The sequence below is a fragment of the Eurosta solidaginis genome, chromosome 1 (genome assembly GCF_040869045.1).
Source record: "Eurosta solidaginis isolate ZX-2024a chromosome 1, ASM4086904v1, whole genome shotgun sequence".
Classification (NCBI taxonomy): domain Eukaryota; kingdom Metazoa; phylum Arthropoda; class Insecta; order Diptera; family Tephritidae; genus Eurosta; species Eurosta solidaginis.
The window spans coordinates 174,670,835-174,689,748 of NC_090319.1; the positions used below are offsets into that span (position 1 = coordinate 174,670,835).

Sequence of the window (18,914 nt, forward strand, 5' to 3'; positions counted from 1 at the left end):
GTTGCTTATTTTCAGTTTTTTTGAGTTTGTTAAATTAAAACCAAACTGTTTCGTGCATCAATATAAATATTTATACGGAGCTAACAAAACACGTCCGAACACGTCATCGTCATCAATCATCATGTATATATGGATGACATAATAATTTTCTCTGGTAGCCTAGAGCAACATGTTAAAGATTTAAAGGAAATAATTGAAATATTGAAAAAATCCAATACGAAGATCTCTCTTGTGAAATCAAAATTTTTCAAAACGGAAATAGAGTTCTTGGGATATATAGTGGCTCAAAATACAATTAAAACAGATCTAAATAAAATTGAATTGATTCTGAATTATCGTTTGCCTAAAACTATACGAGAACTGAGAGGGTTTTTGGGAGTTACGGGTTATTACCAAGAGAGTGAACCTGTAACATTTGTTTCAAAGGCTCTTAGTGAAACTGAAAGGAAACGCCACAAATGAAAAAGAGTTATTCGCCATAGTATGGGCATTTTTTTTTTTTTTTTTATTTTATGGGCATTGAAAAATCTTCGTAATGATCTTTACGGAGTAACTAATCTTGAAATTCATACGGATCATCAACCATTGACATTTGCGCTTTCCACGCGCAATTCTAATTCTAAAATGAAAATATGGCATGCGTTTATACAGGAATTTTCTCCAAAATTTGTGTATATATATGCGAATAAAAAACGAATGTTGTGGCTGATGCATTATCTCGTCTTGAAATAAATAATTTACCAAGTGAACCCAACGATTCACAGAGTTTCGAATCTGAGCATTCAGCAGAAAGTAGTGAAAATACTCTAACAGAAGAAACAAACAAACCTGTAAATCAGTTTAAGCAACAAATTATATTATGTAAAAATAGATTCACTGTACACGAAATGATATACACTTTTAATAGGAACAGGTATTTTATTGAATATGACACAGTTGAGAATTTACTCACAGTTTTTAAGGAATTTATTAAACCAAATTTGGTAACAACAATACATTGCACAGATGAGGATTTGTACGAATACAACGATCTCTAAAAGAAACTTCTAAAAATAAATTTGTATACACTAGGCTGTTTCCCATGGAGATACCCAATAGAGAGAACCAGGCAGGTATAATTGAACAAAACCCATAATAGAGCACAATGAAATTACAATGAAAACATAAAACAAATAGAAAAGATATATTATTGGCCAGAAAAGAGAAAAAAAATGAAAGAATATGTACGAAACTGTGCAACCTGTAATAAAAATAAATATGACAGACATCCGTAGAAAATTCTTATAAATGAAGCTCCAGTACAGGAAAGAGAGGGAGAGCAGCTCCACTTGGATATTTTTTATGCTGAGGGAATGAAATTTATCACATGTATCGATGCCTACTCCAAGGTTTTAATATTAAAGAACATAGAGGACAAATCCAATGTTGAAGAAAAAAATTTAGAAGTTCTTCAAACTTTACCAAATGTGAAACGAATAACGTTAGATAACTAGCCAAATTTCACAACACCTCAATTGAAATCGTTAATGCAACGATTGAATATCCAAATTTATTTTTGCAGTCCAAGACATAGTATAACAAATGGGCAAATTGAAAGAGTCCATTCTACAATAATAGAAATTGCAAGATGTATTAAAGAGGAATAAGCTATTAATAAGCAATTTAGAAGCTATTTTGAGAGCACCACAACATTATAATTTAACCATACATTAATAAAAAAAAAAAAAGAAAAAAAAATATAAGGCGCGATGACCTCCGAAGAGATCTAAGGCCGAGCTTCTCTTCCAATTTGCGTCGTGCTCCTCTTGATTATCCCTACAAATTGGCCGGACGGGACCTACATGTTTTATGCCGACTCCGAACGGCATCTGCAAGGCAGATGAGTATTCACTGAGAGCTTTTCATTACAGAAATACAACCGGAGCGCTTGCCAAACACTGCCGAGCGGCGACCCCGCTTAGAAAAAATTTCTTCTAATTGAAGAACCTTATTTTTATTTTGATGTTGCTTTGCCCGGGGTGCGAAACCAGGGCATACGGTGTGATAGGGGGAGCACGCTACCATCATACCACGGTGGCCGCCATTATACCATACATTCGGTCACAAAATTTCGACCCACAGACATTTTTCATAATAAAAAAAGTCATGAAAAGTTACAAAATAAAATTTTTCATATATCAAATCTCACATATTACGACACCTTGTACAATGAAGAAAAATTGTATGTATTTATATAAGAAAAAGGAAAGCAATCATATTCGACTACAGACTATTTGGAAATATAATCAGGATTTAATAATATAGAATCTTCTTTAATGCAATTAGAAAAAACTAGAACGAAAAGAGGGATTAATGAAATAGGCACAGTGTGGAAGTGGATAGCAGGTACGCTCGACCATGATGGTTATACTTTTATTTCAAACAAAATTAAAGACTTAATAGAAAATAACAATAAACAATTAACCACAAATGTATGCATATGAAGTAAAATTTTGGAAAAAAATAAAAAAAAGAAAATATGGCTGAAAAAAATTACGTATGGAGTTGTAATAAATGACTGCATATGAAACGGAAAATCTCATAAAATAATTTTGTCCAGCTAGCTTGTTTTACACGAAACACTGTGCGACGGTGGGAATCTAAGTGTTCTTTGCCCAGTCCACAAGAAGGGGGATACTGCAAAATGCACCAACTATCGTGGAATCAGCCTTCTTAATATCGCATATAAGGTCCTTTTAAGTGTATTGTGCGAAAGATTGAAGCCCACCGTGAACCAGCTGATTGGACCCTATCAGTGCGGCTTCAGACGTGGTAAATCTACCATTGACCAGATTTTCACAATGCGCCAAATCTTGGAAAAAACCCGTGAAAAGAGAATCCACACACATCACCTCTTCGTCGACTTTAAAGCCACCTTCGACAGCACGAAAAGGAGCTGCCTATATTCCGCTAAGTCTGAATTTGGTTTCCCCGCAAAACTTATACGGCTGCGCAAAATGACGTTGAGCAACATCATCAGCTCAGTCAGAATTGGGAAGGACCTCTCCGATTCGTTCGAAAATAAACGAGGTTTCAGACAGGGTGACCCCCTATCGTGCGATTTCTTTAATTTGATGCTGGAGAAAATTATACTAGCTGCAGAACTTAACCGCACTGGAACAATATACTATAAAAGCGTGCAATTACTGGCATATGCTGATGACATCGGCCTAAACACCCGCGCTGTTAGTTCTGCTTACTCCAAACTGGAAAAAGAAGCGGTAAAGATGGGTTTGATGGTGAATGAGGACAAAACGAAGTACCTGCTGTCATCGAGCAAAGAGTCAGCGCATATGCGCCTTGGCAACCACGCTACTGTTGGCAGCCATAATTTCGAAATAGTAAAATACTTCGTTTGTTTGGGAACCAGCATCAACACTAGCAACAACATCAGCACTGAAATCCAGCAAAGAATCAATCTTGCCAATAAATGCTACTTTGGACTAGGTAGGCAATTGAAAAGTAAAGTCCTCTCTCGGCGAACGAAAATCATACTCTACAAGTCACTTATCGTACCCGTACTGCTATATGGGGCAGAAGCATGGACCATGACAACAGCAGATGAAGCGGCTTTGGGAGTGTTTGAGAGAAAAGTTCTTCGAAAGATTTACGGACCTCTACGCGTTGGCGATGGCGAGTACCGAAGAAGATTTAATGATGAGCTGTACGAGCTATACGCAAACATCAACATAGTCCAGCGAATTAAAACGCAGCCGCTGCGCTGGCTAGGCCATGTTATGCGAATGAAAGATGATGCTCCGGCCAAGAAAGTGTTTCTATCGGAACCCGCCTATGGAAGCAGAGGTAGAGGGCGGCCCTCACTCCGTTGGAAGGACCAGGTGGAAAACGATTTAAACTCCCTTGGTGTGACCAATTAGCGCCGGTTGGCGGAGCGAAGGAGCGACTGGCGCTCCTTGTTGGACGGCCATAACCGTTTAGACGGTTAAGCGCCAATTAAGTAAGTAAGTAAGCGTTTTAAAGTGTACACAAGGAATTATGTAAACTTTGAAATTCTGATTCTGTAAAGCAAAACTGTGAACAGGAAAACTCACTGATAAATACTTCGTAAGTTTTCTTGACAGCCAGTGTACACTATTGTGATATTTAGAACTCATACGCACTGTTGCAGAATAACTTTTTTCTTTTCATGGCGTTTCATCAACATTTTCTCACTGACATATGACTTTTACATTCAGCGCTCGTTCAGCAAAACAATTTGCGCAATACTTTACAGAATGGCATGAACATTTGAATTGGAAATTTTGCGTGCAAATGAGTTTTTAATAAGTGTACATTTTTCAGTTTTTCATAGTTACGGAATTGACCCCCAGTATAACAGGAATTGCACATGAGAAAATAGTGCGTAGACGAAGAATTAAAATAATAGTTTACGAATTGCAAAATATTTTTGCAAATCCTAACATTAGCAAAAGGTGGAATATTGAATTCTCATATACTTCATACATACGAAACAAAAGGAATAATTCGGAATGAATTCAATCAAGTGTCCAACAATTATCTGAAGACCCTGAAATGAAAGCTGTTGAATGTGATTGTACTTCAGGCAATGAAAAAGGGTCAAAACGGGTAGCCACTAATAATTTAAGGGATAACCACTCAATAAAGAGTGAGAAAGGCTCAAAACGGGTAGCCATTAATAATTTAAAAGATAACCACTCAATAAAGAGTGAGAAAGGCTCAAAACGGGAAGCCAATAGTTACATGAATGATAATTATTCAATAAAAAGTGAAAACGGTTCAGAATAGATAACCTATAAATATTTTAATAAAAATAATAAATATTCTCTTTGAAAGGAACAAAGATGTCAGGGAAAAAACCTTAAGCAGTACAGGAATTTAATAAAACAGAAAATTTAGGTCCAACACTCAAATATTGATACAAATTTTCCGTTTAGAACAGATGTAAGAGCGGAAATACGAACAGAAAGTGAGAAGCCCGTGTGGTGGGTACTGTGCCCATATCCTTTATCCGTGAACTCTTTCGTCAATAAGGAAATTCAAAAATTGCTAGATGAAAATATTATTAGGCCTAGCAAGAGTCCTTATAATTCACCCATTTGGTTGGTATCTAAGAAAGGTACCAATGAGGATGGCACCCAAAATTTCGAATGGTAACAGATTACAAGAAACCGAATGCTAATACTGTTCCTGATCGCTATCCCATCCCGGATACGAACATAATTTTGTCAAATTTGGAGAAATCAAGATACTTCTCAAGCATTGACTTGTAGTCAGGTTTTCACCAGATTTTAATGTCAGAAACTGACATAAAAAAACGGCCTTTTCCGTAATAACGGGAAATATGAACTTCTAAGAATGCAGTTTCGCTTGAAAAATGCTCTGAGAATTTTTCAGAGAGCAATGGACAATATATTGCGCAATCATAGAGGGAAGATGTGTCATATGGATGACATAATAATTCTCTCTGGTAGCCTAGAGCAACATGTTAAAGATTTAAAGGAAAAAATTAAAATATTGAAAAAAGCCAATATGAAAATTTCTCTTGAGAAGTCCAAGTTTTTCAATACGGAAATAGAATTCTTGGATTATATAGTGGCTAAAAATACAATTAAAACATATCCAACTAAATTGAATTGATTCTGAATTATCCTTTGCCTAAAACCATACGAGAACAGAGAGGGTTTTTGGGAGTTACGGGTCATTACCGAAAGTTCATAAGGGATTATGTAATGATTGCAAAACCGTTGACGAAATATTTATCCTCAGAAAATGGGACGATCTCCAAAAACATATCCAAAACAGTATTTGTGGAAATGGATGAGGCAGGGATTTCTTCTTTTAATATACTGAAGAAAAGTTTAGCAACAGCGATGGAATTAACATAGCCAGATTATTCAAAAAGGTTTGTGTTGACTACTGACGCATCTAATGTCGCAGTAGGCGCGGCTCTATCCCAAGAGAATTAACCTGTAGCATTTGTTTCAAAAACTCTTAGTAAAACTGAAAGGAATTACGCCACAAATGAAAAATTAGTTATTCGTCATAGTATGGGCATTGAACGATCTTCGTAATTATCTTTACGGAGTAACTAATCTTGAAATTTATACGGATCATCAACCATTGACATTTACGCTTTCCACGCGCAACCCTAATTCTAAAACAAAAATATGACATGCGTTTATACAGGAATTTTCTCCAAAATTTGTGTATATGCCAGGAAAAACGAATTTTGTGGCTGATGCATTATCTCGTCTTGAAATAAATAATTTATCAAGTGAACCCAACGATTCACAGAGTTTCGAATCTGAGCATTTAACAGAAAGTAGTGAAAATACTCTAATACAGGAAACAAGAAAACCTGTAAATCAGTTTAAACAACAAATTATACTAGTATCGCCCGTGGTCGCAATTCGACCAACTTGTATTTTTTTCAACTCACTCACGTTAATAGTTGAGTAGTGGGTGGAAATATAGCAAACTGATCTATCTTCCTTAAAGTTCTCATTAAAATTTTGAATTTGGCCTAAGACGTTATAATCTTTGATTGCATTTTCTTAAATTTTCTACAAACTTTTCAAATGTAATTATAAGTTTTGGTATGGAGCTCCTCAAACAAAAATATAACAAATATGTAAAATCAAACGAAATTGACATAGAATTGTGGTGAAATTACTTGAAATTGAATAGAAAATTTGCTTTTTCCATACCAACCGGGAGATACGCCGTTGGCGCCCTACCCAAGTTAATTTTGGGTGCTCGGTTCCCCAGTAGGGGAACATACATATATCCCCCATCTACTTCAATAGCGTCATAATTCAAAAAACACGAATTTTTAGTTAAGAACGAAGAAATGTGCTAGAGGAATTTAACCTATTTCACACCACCCGTTAGGTATGCAATTGGCGCTTTACGATTACATATGTATTTATAATTAATTTAATTAATTATAAATACATATGTAATATGTAAACGAAAACGAAAATTTCGAATAGAATAGAGGATACCTTCATAAAAAATAAAATAAAAATATAACAAAAGTATGTAATGGAAAAGAAGGCAGAGTTTTCTAAACAAATTTAAAATAAAAGAAAAAAATAAAGTACTTAAGGTGCAAAAAAATTAATTGAAGTTCCATATCAAAACGCAATAAATGCACTTAGATTTTTTCTGCGATTTAATGTTATCATTGTGGGAATATGGAAATTGTAATGCTCGGATATTTAACGTGAGAATTCCAATGTTGGGATGTCTAATTTGAAGATAATAATATTGAGATGTTTTCTGATATTTTATTTTATTTTTATAACCAACTGGTATAACCTACTTAAAGTTTCCATTAAAAGTTTGGTTTTGACATAAGACGTTGTACTTTATGATTGCATTTTCTTAAATTAAATTTCAAATGTAATAATTACATTTTGGTATGGAACTCCTTAAACAAAATATAAAAAATATGTAAAATCAAATGAAATTGACATTGAATTATGGTGAAATTGAATTGAAAACTTGCATTTTCCACACCACCCGGGAGGTACGCAGTTGGCACATTACCGAAGTTAGTTTTGGGTGCTCGGTTCCCCAGTAGACCTATATCATCCGTATAAAATACATATATATATAATATATATATGACAAAAATTTTAAATAAAATATTCCAGATAAAATAAAGTGTAACAAGTAACTCACAAATTATAGAATATCTAAATATAATTAAATTAAAAACTTAACGCAACAAATATATACATATATAACACAAATATATATATACAAAACATAAAATGTAACAAATAACTCACAAATTATAAAATAAGTAAATATAAATTAATTAAAAACGTATCACAACGACAAATATATACATATTTATGCATCTCCTGTGGTTGAAATTCGACCAACTTGTATTTTTTTTTAACTCAGTCTATGCATCAAGTGTTGGAAATATAGCAAACTGGTCTAGCTTACTTAAATTTTTCATTAAAATTTAGAATTTGATCTAAAACGTTGTACTTTTTGATTGTATTTTCTTAAATTGGTTTTGGTATGGATCTCCTTAAATAAAATATAAGAATTATGTAAAACCAAATGAAATTGACATAGAATTATGGTGAAATTACTTGAAATTGAATTGAAAAATAGGTTTTTTCCGGAAGGTCCCCGTTGGCGCGCTACCAAAGTTAGTTTTGGGTGCTCGGTTCCCCAGTAGTCCTATATCACTCATATACATATATCGCCCATTTACTTCAATAGTGTCATAATTCAGAAAACACGAACTTTTAGTTAAAAAAGAAGAAATGTGCTAAAGGAGTTTAGCCTATTTCACGCTACCCGTTAGGTATGCAATTGGCGCTTTACCGAATTTAATTTCGTATAAATACATATGTAATATGTAAGTGTGACACAAAACGAAAATTTCGAGTAGAATAGAGGATAACTTCATAAAAAATAAAATAAAAATATAAAAAATTATGTAGTGAGAAAGAAGGCAGAGTTTACTAAAAAAATGTTAATAAAGGAAAAAAATTAGGTACTTAAAGTGCGGAAAAATTAAGTGAATTGAATAAACAGTTCCATATGAAAACGCAATAAGTCCATTTAAACTTTTTTCGTATTTTAATGTTATCATTGTGGAAATATGAAGATTCTAATTTTCGGATATTTAATGTTGAGATTCCAATTGAGATCTATGTACGCATTAATTTGTATTAAATTTGTAAAAACTTCATTTTATGAATATATATGACCATATCTACCATAAAATATCGTCTGTGAACGATATAATACTAAGATATAACAAAGCAGAATAAATTAGAAAGAAAAGAAAAACAAACAAAGACATTGAAATTATCCACGCAAACACGCAAATTTGCCATTAATTGTTATAAATATATTTAGTTAGTTTCAACAAAAGTTAACTCATAATTTGTGATTTCAGGTTTTTTTGAAAACAACCAAAATAAAAAACAAAGAATCCGTTAAATAAAGACCCATGTATTTAAGTGTAAGTGAAATTTTCCACAAAAAATGGTCCGGTCAAAAATTAATTCTATTTAAGATTTTTGGGTACGCTACAAATTATTTTGGAACAATTTTTTTGAATTTTGGTAGATGCTATTATATGTAAGTGGCAACAATGTGAAACCATGTTTTAATTTTTACCGTGTAGCGCGTACACTTATGTAGGTTTGTGTCTTAAGGCACTTACATAATTTGTCCACAGATGGCGCGCTTTTGTGCAATAAAGTAAATATCGATATTTGGAGAGATTGTTGTATTTACAAAAAACTTTTTCTATTAATTATAAACAAATAAAATAATATTTGTTAACAAAAATAGGCCTATGCACTGCGGCTGATCCATACGAATCGATTCATATCAGTTTTATATGATTTTACGTATGCTAACTATACGAAACCGCCATACATACAGGCCGGTTAAGTTATTACTTCTCTTTAAAGTTTTTTTGTGCGCTAACAATTATTTTAGAACAATTTGTAACCTGAAATAAATTATCTTCTCCAAAATATCCTATTATCACCCAGATCAAATGGCACCTTATTTCTTATAGTGGGGTTAATGTATAATTTATTTATCGTATTTTAAAATATTTTTTTAATTACAATATACAAATATAAATTTACGGGCGGAAATAGATCATAAGATGTAGCGGCGTATACTGGGGGAATGCTTCAGCCGATGCTGGCTCCTCCCCTCGTGCAGGCTCCTTAGCTCCCTTCCTCTGGCCAACTCGTGGTGCTGGCTTCATAATCTATAAACAAGCAAACGAGAAACAAGGGAATATCAATCAATAATTATTTCAGATTAGAAGTATATAAAACTTACCCCTGTTTTCTTTGGCACGTTCGGAATCTTCGAGTGCTGCTTTAAAATGATTAATTAACCACACAACCGAATACGTTCCACAAAAGTTGGCCCCATGTGCCATCTGTCGGCAAAATACTGACAACCGGCCAAAAGCTTACCGCGTGGCTACACTTAAAGCCAAATCTGCTAGATCGCACACGAAGCCCACCGTCATAGAGAAGTAATTGCCATTTCAAATTAATTGGGTTGACATAAAGATAATTTACATCAAAATTGCCTTGTATATAGAATTTGTGCCCTTTAAAACACAAAATAAAGGCTCTTGTACAACTAAGTGCCTAAGTAATTGTTGCTTGATGCCAACCTTTTATCTAGGAATATCTACGAAATCCAAAAGGCGTCTTCTCGTCACCCAACTCCCCTCAAGCATGATGAAATCCCCTCAAATTCTAAACCCTGACCAGTTAAAATTACCCTTTTCAGTCCAGCAGAACCCCGTATACGACTCTACGCAGGAGGGCGTAATGCATGGCCCATGCCACCTGTGCGACAGGCGACATCCGATCCGGTTATGCCTGGTCTACCGAGCCAAGTCGCCCGATGAAAGGCAAAGGGAAGCCGCATTGGGACGGTACTGCGGCAACTGCTTATCAGTGGCACACCGCACCGCCGACTGTACGAGCAACGGACGTTGTCACCAGTGCCAAGAGGACGATCACACCACGCTGCACCGTGAACCGACGAACACATCCTGTGACTTCAAGCATCGGAGATAGGGACTGACAGCGGGCCACGCGAACTAGAAGAAGGAGAGCTGACCGAAGCCGGAGCGGAATCACGGCCTTTCCGCCCGGCCACCATTAGGAAGGTGGAACCAAGGAAGTTCCGGCCCCACTCGCACAAGAACGCCGCAAAGGTGGAGCGGAATTACGGACTTTCCGTCCATCAACTACACACCAGCGTCATCAGAGAGCGAGGAAGCGGGGCTCAGATCATCACAAGGGAAGAGCGGGATCACGGATTTTCCGCAGCCCGAACCGGCGTCAACATAAACGAGGAGCGAAATCCCGGACTTTCCAAGGATACGAGTTGGAGAGAATAGTTTCTCAGGGCCAGCTGGAACGACACTCTCGACGACTGCCAGCTGCCTTCAGAACGGGGCAACTCACGCGGGAGACCGTAGCACTTCGGCCCTTTGCATCAATATCGCCAACTGTCGTGATCAAAATCGAGGCGCGAGGGCGGTTGCACCTGATACCTGCACTCATCGGCGCGTACGGCCAACTTTTGCGATTAAGGGGTAAACATGGGCAAGACCGTAGGCTCACGATCTACGCTACGATCGCTTCCAACTACGCCCGTGTGGGTCCAAGCGCGAATGTCGACCCCTCGGTCGCGACACGGTATACCCATATGTAGCTCGCCGATCCAACATTTTTTGTGTCAGGTCCGGTTCGACTCGTGTTGGGAACCGATATATATCCGGAGTTGATACTGCCGGGCACATTGCCATCTAGGTTTGGCCCTTTTTTAGCGCAGAGCAGCATATTTGTCTGGCTCTTGTCTGGGGCATGCCGCTCCTAAATCTTCCTCACCACCCTCGGACTAGCTTCATATGCCATCCGTGTGAGAAGAGGTGCAAAAATTGAACTCAACCACGTACTATTTCCTAACGTTTATTCTTTCTTTACTGCAGCTCCTCGATTTACGGATGGAACCGAAATCTCAATTACCATGTCAAGCAGGAAACTGCCCTTATTGGGAACATTCATGAATTTTGTTTATTTATATTTTAGCTTAGTATTAAGTTGATCAGGGAAGATGACTGCAGGAATCTACACATATTGCTTCTAGCAAGGAGGCCGGCATGTTTAGGCCAACAAGCTAAACCCAAAGATGAGCACGGCCAATGGTGGCCCAGCCTAATGTAAACTATTTGTGTTTGTTTCTATCTCTACTTTCGCGCAATAACCACAACGGCTATGCATGTCCGTGCAGGCGAATGTATGTGTGTTGGTGCGCGACTTTCCAATTTAACTAGCTTTCGTTCAATCACCCCTCAAAACCGCTTTCGCCGAAATTTAGGGGTGAACGCGTTTTGTAAGAAAGGAGCTCTTTCACTTCTTTTTTGGAAACCTGCGCGACAACTGCAGCCATCAGCCCTGTTATAGGTAAGACTTTCATTTTCTTGTATAACCTAACTTAAATACAGTAAATGAAATACACATTGTGCCTCAAATTAATTAGCTTTGAAATAAAAATTATTAAATTGTTAAATTCAAGAATTTAATCTACTGTGTGTCCTTCTCCGTTTTCTCTTTTTTCACCGAGCGCAAAAAACCCCTTGGAAACCTACCAGAGAGCTATCGAAACCCGAGGAGGTTTTTTCAGCACCTGGATCAGCGGATTCAAACGAACCCTCCTCCAGGGTTAGGAGTTCGCTCGACTCCACTTTACTGTGTTGGAGGTTTATCTGTAGGACTCGCAGCACCATTGGGCTGTTTGTCCCCCTCCAGCACCTTCGTCGTGACGTCGTCGTCCTCCCCTTGCCCTTTTGGTTTAGAGCGTTCGAAGCCCCCTTCAGCCTCTTCTAACTGTTGTGCCGGGTGTTCCTCTGTGCGACTCACAGAACTATCTGGCTGTTGGTCCTCTTCCAACACCTTCGTGGTGACGTCGGCTACCTCCACCTGTCTTTTTTCCCTTAGGCTTTTGAGGTCCTTTTCCACTTCGCCCACTTCCAGCGTGTTAGGATTTTTATCCTCGGGACTTCTTTACCTGAGTCGCATATAAATTTTGCCTGTACCAAAGGATATTTTTCCAAGCTGCGTGTACAATATATCCTCCGCCTGCTTGTTTATTTGGAAGATGTAGAACTGACCTTCCTCCGTAGGCCGAGATACAATAAGTACCTTCCAATCCTGTGTCGGTATGTTCGGATTCTGATTCTGCAGAAGTCGCAGTGTATCCTCCGACCTCATCACGAATGGTATCCATACCTTAACTTTTGGTACCGTGGAGATTTGCGCTTTATCCACCACCTCAAACCGCGCGTTCGTGCGTTGCCTTTGGAGGTTTGGAACCACTTCCTCAAGCCACCGCAAGCTCGCGATGTTGTCGCACGCTATCATCTTCACACCATTATACCATCCCCACGAATCAAAGGTTGAAGGGGCTTACTTGGTTGTTCCCCCGTCATCTTAAGCATTAAGCTAATAAGTTCCCTTTCTACAAATCTCCACCTTTCAGTAGTCATCTGGCCGAAAGGCCTGCTACGATCAACCAGCGCCACAGTCAGTGACTGCTTTGCCACATCACTCATCTTCTCGGGAACAGCCGGAGTCTTAGTGTTAACTCCCTTTGGCACCTACGAGAAAGCCGAAGTCTTAGCTTTAACTCCCTTTAGCACCTCCGATAAAGCCGGAGTCTTAGCGTTATCTCCCTTTGGCTTATCTCCTACTTCCGTAGTTGGAATTTCCCTCTGACTCGCAGCTTTCGAGGTAGTTGCTACCTCGCTATTGGGGCCCATCTGTCTTACAGCTTTGTGCTTACTTGTCTTGTCTATGCGACTGCCCTGCCTCGTGGCTCTGGGGCTGGGTTCTTTCTGCCTTCCGCCGAACGCTGCCTTTTCATTCTGCCATTCGACGTTTCTTCCTCCTCGTATCGGTTGCAGACCCGAAGGTTTCTCGCAGCAAACCTTTTGAACTGCCTTCGACCTACTTCTACCGCCTCCTGGGCCAATTCCAAGTGCTCGATCTCCACTTCTGTTGGGTCACCCACTGCTCCCAGGCGTTGGACAATTCTTAGTGCTACACGGTACTGCGAGAGAGCTCTTTTACTTCCTCTGCTCCATACCCTTCTCCACTCTTCTACTTCGTTTTCATTTGTGTGTTTTTCCAACACGGACTTCATTGAATCAGCACTACGCTCACTCCCCGAGTCCGACGCGTCGCTTAATGCGTATTCGTCGTCCTTGGCTTGCGACTCAGTCCTCTTATCATACTCCTTATTACAATTTGGTAATGAGCCGTTCATCTTGGTCGTACGACCACCTGCCCTACAAGGCGGGCTCAGCGGTCCAGTATTATTTACGGGGAAAGAACCGTCAGCCACAGCAGCGCCCCTTACTGTGGTAAGGCCATCAATACTTCCCGAGGTGGCCCGGTATCGGGAAGGCTCCGTTCGAATACAGCCGAATATATCCCCTGGCTGCAAATCGTCCAATAGGCACGGTCCGCATAACTGGCGCTATGGGGATCGGCTAAGTCCTCACACCAACGACAAGGTGCCTACCCTAGTGAGTGTAACCTGTATTAAAAAAATATGATAGACATCCGAAGAAAATTCTAATAACACCGTGTTCACACATTCTGTCCTATGAACCAAATATACTTTTTCGGAAAAGGGAGAAAAAACAAAAATAAACGTCGGGCATGAAGTGAAAAAATTTTCAAAAACCTTTCACAACCAAAAAAATTTCACTACATGGATCCATAATAGCCTACATACAAAAAAGTCCTCTAAGAACAAATAACTGGATCAGCTCAATAATAAAAGAAAAATACACGTCTATCGGCGATTTTCATGTAAACGTCAGAATTTTTTTTTTATATATAAAGTATAAAGCTCGTAGTGTCCGTCTGTCTGCCCGTGATCCAATCGAGCTAAATTTTTGCAGGCAGACTCGTGGAAATGTCTGTATCACTTCAAATTTTTCTAAAAAATTGAATTTTATCAATTCTCAGATTTTCCTGATTTTTTTTTTTCACTTTTTTCGGCATAACTTGAAGGGACTCCAAATTTTTAAACTACTCAAGCGTTCTGAAAAAAAAAATATTTTTCGACTCCATATATTTGTAGTTTATCATTAGTAACTTTCTAACACTAAACTTTTTATGACTCTTACAATACTTACAACTGGTATGACAGATGAAACATTGAATTGCACAATCAATATTGCATCATTTAAATTCTTACGTAAAAAGCAGAGAGCCACAACGGTTTTATAGAAATTCCGGGGGCGACGAACGTTGGGTTCTAACCCAGAACAGCTCGAACGATGCAACCCTCTTTTACACGTTATATACTGGTAAGAGTATGACCGCCTGAGATAAATCCTTTCCCGACATATGCAGCAGAACCACAGCCTGGTACCGGGGTTAGGTTCAATACCTTCCCGGAGCAGGAGGGTATGGAGCAGTCCAGCTATAAGGAGCTGTCCCGAGGATGACAATTTTTGGGAGGGACGCAACAAATTAAATGGGGTTACACTGAAAAATCCCGAGTCTCCGGTACATAGAACCGGCTGCCGTGGGAGGCGGTGCTTAGAGTGTAAACTTGCTAAGCGACATAGCCAAAGTTTTACATGGCAGGCAAATAAATTATTTCCATTTTTCTTCATTGAAATTATTGGAAATCAATTCTATATAAAGTTAGCCTCGTTAATAGTGACTATATTGTGTTACTGTTATGCTTTCTGCTTTACCAAAGTCATTGTTGAAGGAAATGCTACCTAGCAGGTTTACAATTTAAGCTGGTGAAATGTTGAAGTTTTCGATAAATATATAATTACATACTTGTGTACCATAAGTGACAATACCTGTGTATTCTACTACTGGAAAAAGTACTGTAGTCATTATCAAAACAAAAATCAAGGAGATCATTTTGTAAGCGTCAGATAAATAACGTTGAAACTTTATATAATCTTAGTCAGTTTGGAAAACTTTAATAAGCGGAGTGACAAACACCTTGGATTTTTAATGTAAGATACATATTTAAATACATATTTTATGGTCACATTTCTTTCATACTACTGCTTTAGGTAATTGCTACTTTCACTGGCCCAGACAGCTATAGAAATGTCCGCTTATCAGCATTTGAAAATTTGTAAGAGCTCGCAAGGAAAGAGACAGCCACGAAATTTAACACCTAATGATAAAGTTCGAGCCATTCAACGTATTCAAAATGGTGAGACTAAAGCGTCAGTTTCGCGTGCTATTGGTGTGCCGGAATCGACATTGCGGGGTTGGTGTAAAAATGAGAAGAAATTACGCTTTATGTGCAACCAAATTGGTACTTACAAAAATGTATCTAATTCAAAGGCTTACTCTCAACCAGCTCAAAAAAAAAGAAATTTTGATGTATATCCGTCGACTAATAGCTTGCCTGGAATAGACACACCTAAAGGTATAACGGATTATGCCACACCACCCCTTAATTGTTTTCTTAACAATAATAACAATTACATTACATTACAAAATAAAACCGTATTAACTGAATTTATGAAGTGGGGTGTAAACCCATTACATCAAGGAAATACTCAAAAGATTAACACGACAGGTGGTAAACATGCTCCCTTCCAACTTTCACCCAACTCCTTCAGACAAGTTGAAAAATCTATATATTTATCAACTAACTGGAATCAATCAGTATTCGTGCAGAGCTATTTAAATCAATGGTTATTATTTTATACTGGGTTTATGCCATTACTAAATGAAAATTTAAGCAGCACAGCGAATCAAGCAGAGAGTTTTACAAGCTATTGGAAAGAGGTCGGCAGCACGTTAAGCATATTTCAAGAAAGTTTGCTTCACTTGGAAGATTTTTTATATTTGTTACCTACAAATATGGACGCCGGTGGTAATCAAAGTAGTCCAATCTTTGAGTGTGAGGAGGGTAGAATCGGCTTAAACTGTGGCATTGCTGAAAATGATTTGACTAAAGAAATGGAGTATGTCAGAAGTGTTGCACGTTTAAATGAAGCTGTTAGTAATATTAAAAAAAATCAAAATATATATGGCACCTGTAAAACAATCACCCATCAATGGTGCAAAAACTTTAATGGACACTTGAATTATCTTACTTTAGCGGCGACTCTGGCGACGATGGAATCTTCTGCTATATTTTGGCATGATGTCATTAGGAATGTCATAAATTATATGAAAAACGAAAGGGAAATTTTAACTCCAGATTTTGGTAACCTCATTCAAAACTCCTTTGGCAATAGCTACATCGACCTACCGGAAGACCTTTCCATGCGTTCAACAATTACTAAGATATGCGCTACTCAAAATTGTAATCTGCAATCTTCAATAAAAAGCGTTGATTCCGGCGTTAGATAAAATGATGTATGTTATTAAGTAGATTTCAATAAATTTATTCAACATTCAACAGTGTTTTTTTCTGTATGCTCAAATATTAGCATACTGAACTCGAGTTTTTTAAATTTTTTCACGCATATGGGACACCGGCGTCCAAAAAATATTTCTTATATTTCTTTGTATAATATTAAACAATTTTGGCAAAAGCCACACTCACAAGCGCCTACTTCCCTGCAAAAATCGTGAGTACTCAACGCATGCATGTATGGAGTTCGAGCTATGCAAGCGACTGCTCCAAATTTAACCAAAATTCATACAAAAAGTATGGTTGCGATGTCCTAGGACTGAGCCATATACTGCAGCTCAGCATTACATCAGAGTAATCCATGGAGTACCCAGTATGACACAATTGACATTGCGATGTCCTAGGACTGGACCATATACTCCAGCTCAGCAATACATCAGAGTAATCCATGGAGTACTCCAGTATGACACAAGTGGACCACATGATCCAACGATTTTTGCAGGGTTAGGCCAAGCACACCTCCGGGGACACATATATATGTATATATACATACAAAAAATTCGCCACCGTTTACCGATTTTTCATATTTTTAGCAAGAGGTGTTTCCTTTTTTTTTAATACCGGCGGAGCATACCGAATTTCATTACTGCATCTTTACCCGTTCTCGGGGAAATGGCTACCGAAGGGTCTATGTAAGGCGTTTATAAAAGGCATGCAGGATATAGGTAACCACGCGCTGCCATGTCTTTTTGTATTTGTATGTGAAAAGTGGACGTGGTTGTCCTCGGATTTTTGAAACTTTTGCTGCAGCAGACAACCTTGAGTATGGAATCCGCACATAAAACTTCTCAGCTTTACCTTTAACCGGTCTGAAGATATCGCTAGCGAAATCAAATGAAAACTATGGTCATTATTTACTTTATCTCACAACTGATATAACTCGTCCAAAAATATCAGGAGTGGTGTCAAAAGACGCGATTTGAGCCCAGGACCACAAATCCGAAAGCGGAAACTAAAAATTTGATTTCTTCTCAAAAGATACTTTCACTGGGATCCACAGTATTTTTGCGAACACATTTTTGGGTTAGCGGCCTTCGGCCGCGATGAAAAACAATTACTATGGGTGGGTACCACACAGGTTTGGAGATCAAAATTATATCCGCGCAAAACACTTCTTCACAATTTTTTTGTGGGTACAACAAAATCGTCAAAATTACAATAACCACATGAAAATTGAATTCGCGATCCAGGGTGCAAAGCGCGCCTTTTTTACCTCCCGATATTTTTGAACGAGTTTCAGCAGTTGTGAGATAAATTAAAGAAAATACCCGAAAAATGTGTTATTGGCGTCAACATCTCTTGTGGCAAAAACCCCATTTAACGAGTGGCTAATAGATTCCGGCGCTTCACCACATATGACTCAATCACAATAGGTTTGCCCGGCTGACAAGTTTTTAAACAATTGCAACCATTTTGCTCCCAAATCGAATTGATATTCGTGAACTGTGTTGTTTACGTTTTTTCGAAAATATTAGTAGTATAAATGGAAGCAATTGATTTACAATTACCCGATAGGTTAGGTTAGGTTAAGATTGGTGGTAGCTACCCTGATACCGGAATCTCACTTGGACAACATGAAGGTCCGTTGTGATACCACATACAATAAAATAAAATAACGGTGACGTAGATATAGCTACTGAAAAAATGGTTGGGTAGCAACTATAAAGTTCAGAATGATACCGATCTAAACCTTGGATAAATCCTCGGGAGGTCCAAGTGATTCGCGACCGTAGTACTTTCTCCTTGTTCGGGCAAAATCTGAGCAATGAAGCATAAAGTGATATGATGATTCCACCTCATCATCCTTCATGCAGCTGCAGCAGAATTGAGTTTCCAGGATATTGAGACGTACCGCATGGATACCCAAAACGCAAATGACCATTGATAGGTGA

The 18,914-nt window shown here is 38.0% G+C and overlaps 2 protein-coding genes across 6 annotated transcripts in view; both read left to right on the forward strand.

Annotated features, from left to right (window-relative positions):
- The window catches only part of FASN3 (Fatty acid synthase 3), a 1,015,587-nt gene that overhangs the window by 86,664 nt on the left and 910,009 nt on the right, over nt 1–18,914 (forward strand). The window lies entirely within an intron of this gene.
- On the forward strand, nt 15,470–16,958 carry LOC137238716 (protein distal antenna-related-like). The gene is made up of 2 exons (XM_067763804.1): nt 15,470–15,598; nt 15,659–16,958. The coding sequence occupies exon 2, from the start codon at nt 15,696–15,698 to the stop codon at nt 16,956–16,958; it is 1,263 nt and encodes a 420-aa protein (XP_067619905.1). The 5' UTR covers nt 15,470–15,598; nt 15,659–15,695.

What these genes read in the sequence shown, in the direction of transcription:
- LOC137238716 (XM_067763804.1), top strand. Translation starts at nt 15,696, where the DNA reads ATGTCCGCTTATCAGCATTTGAAAATTTGTAAGAGCTCGCAAGGAAAG.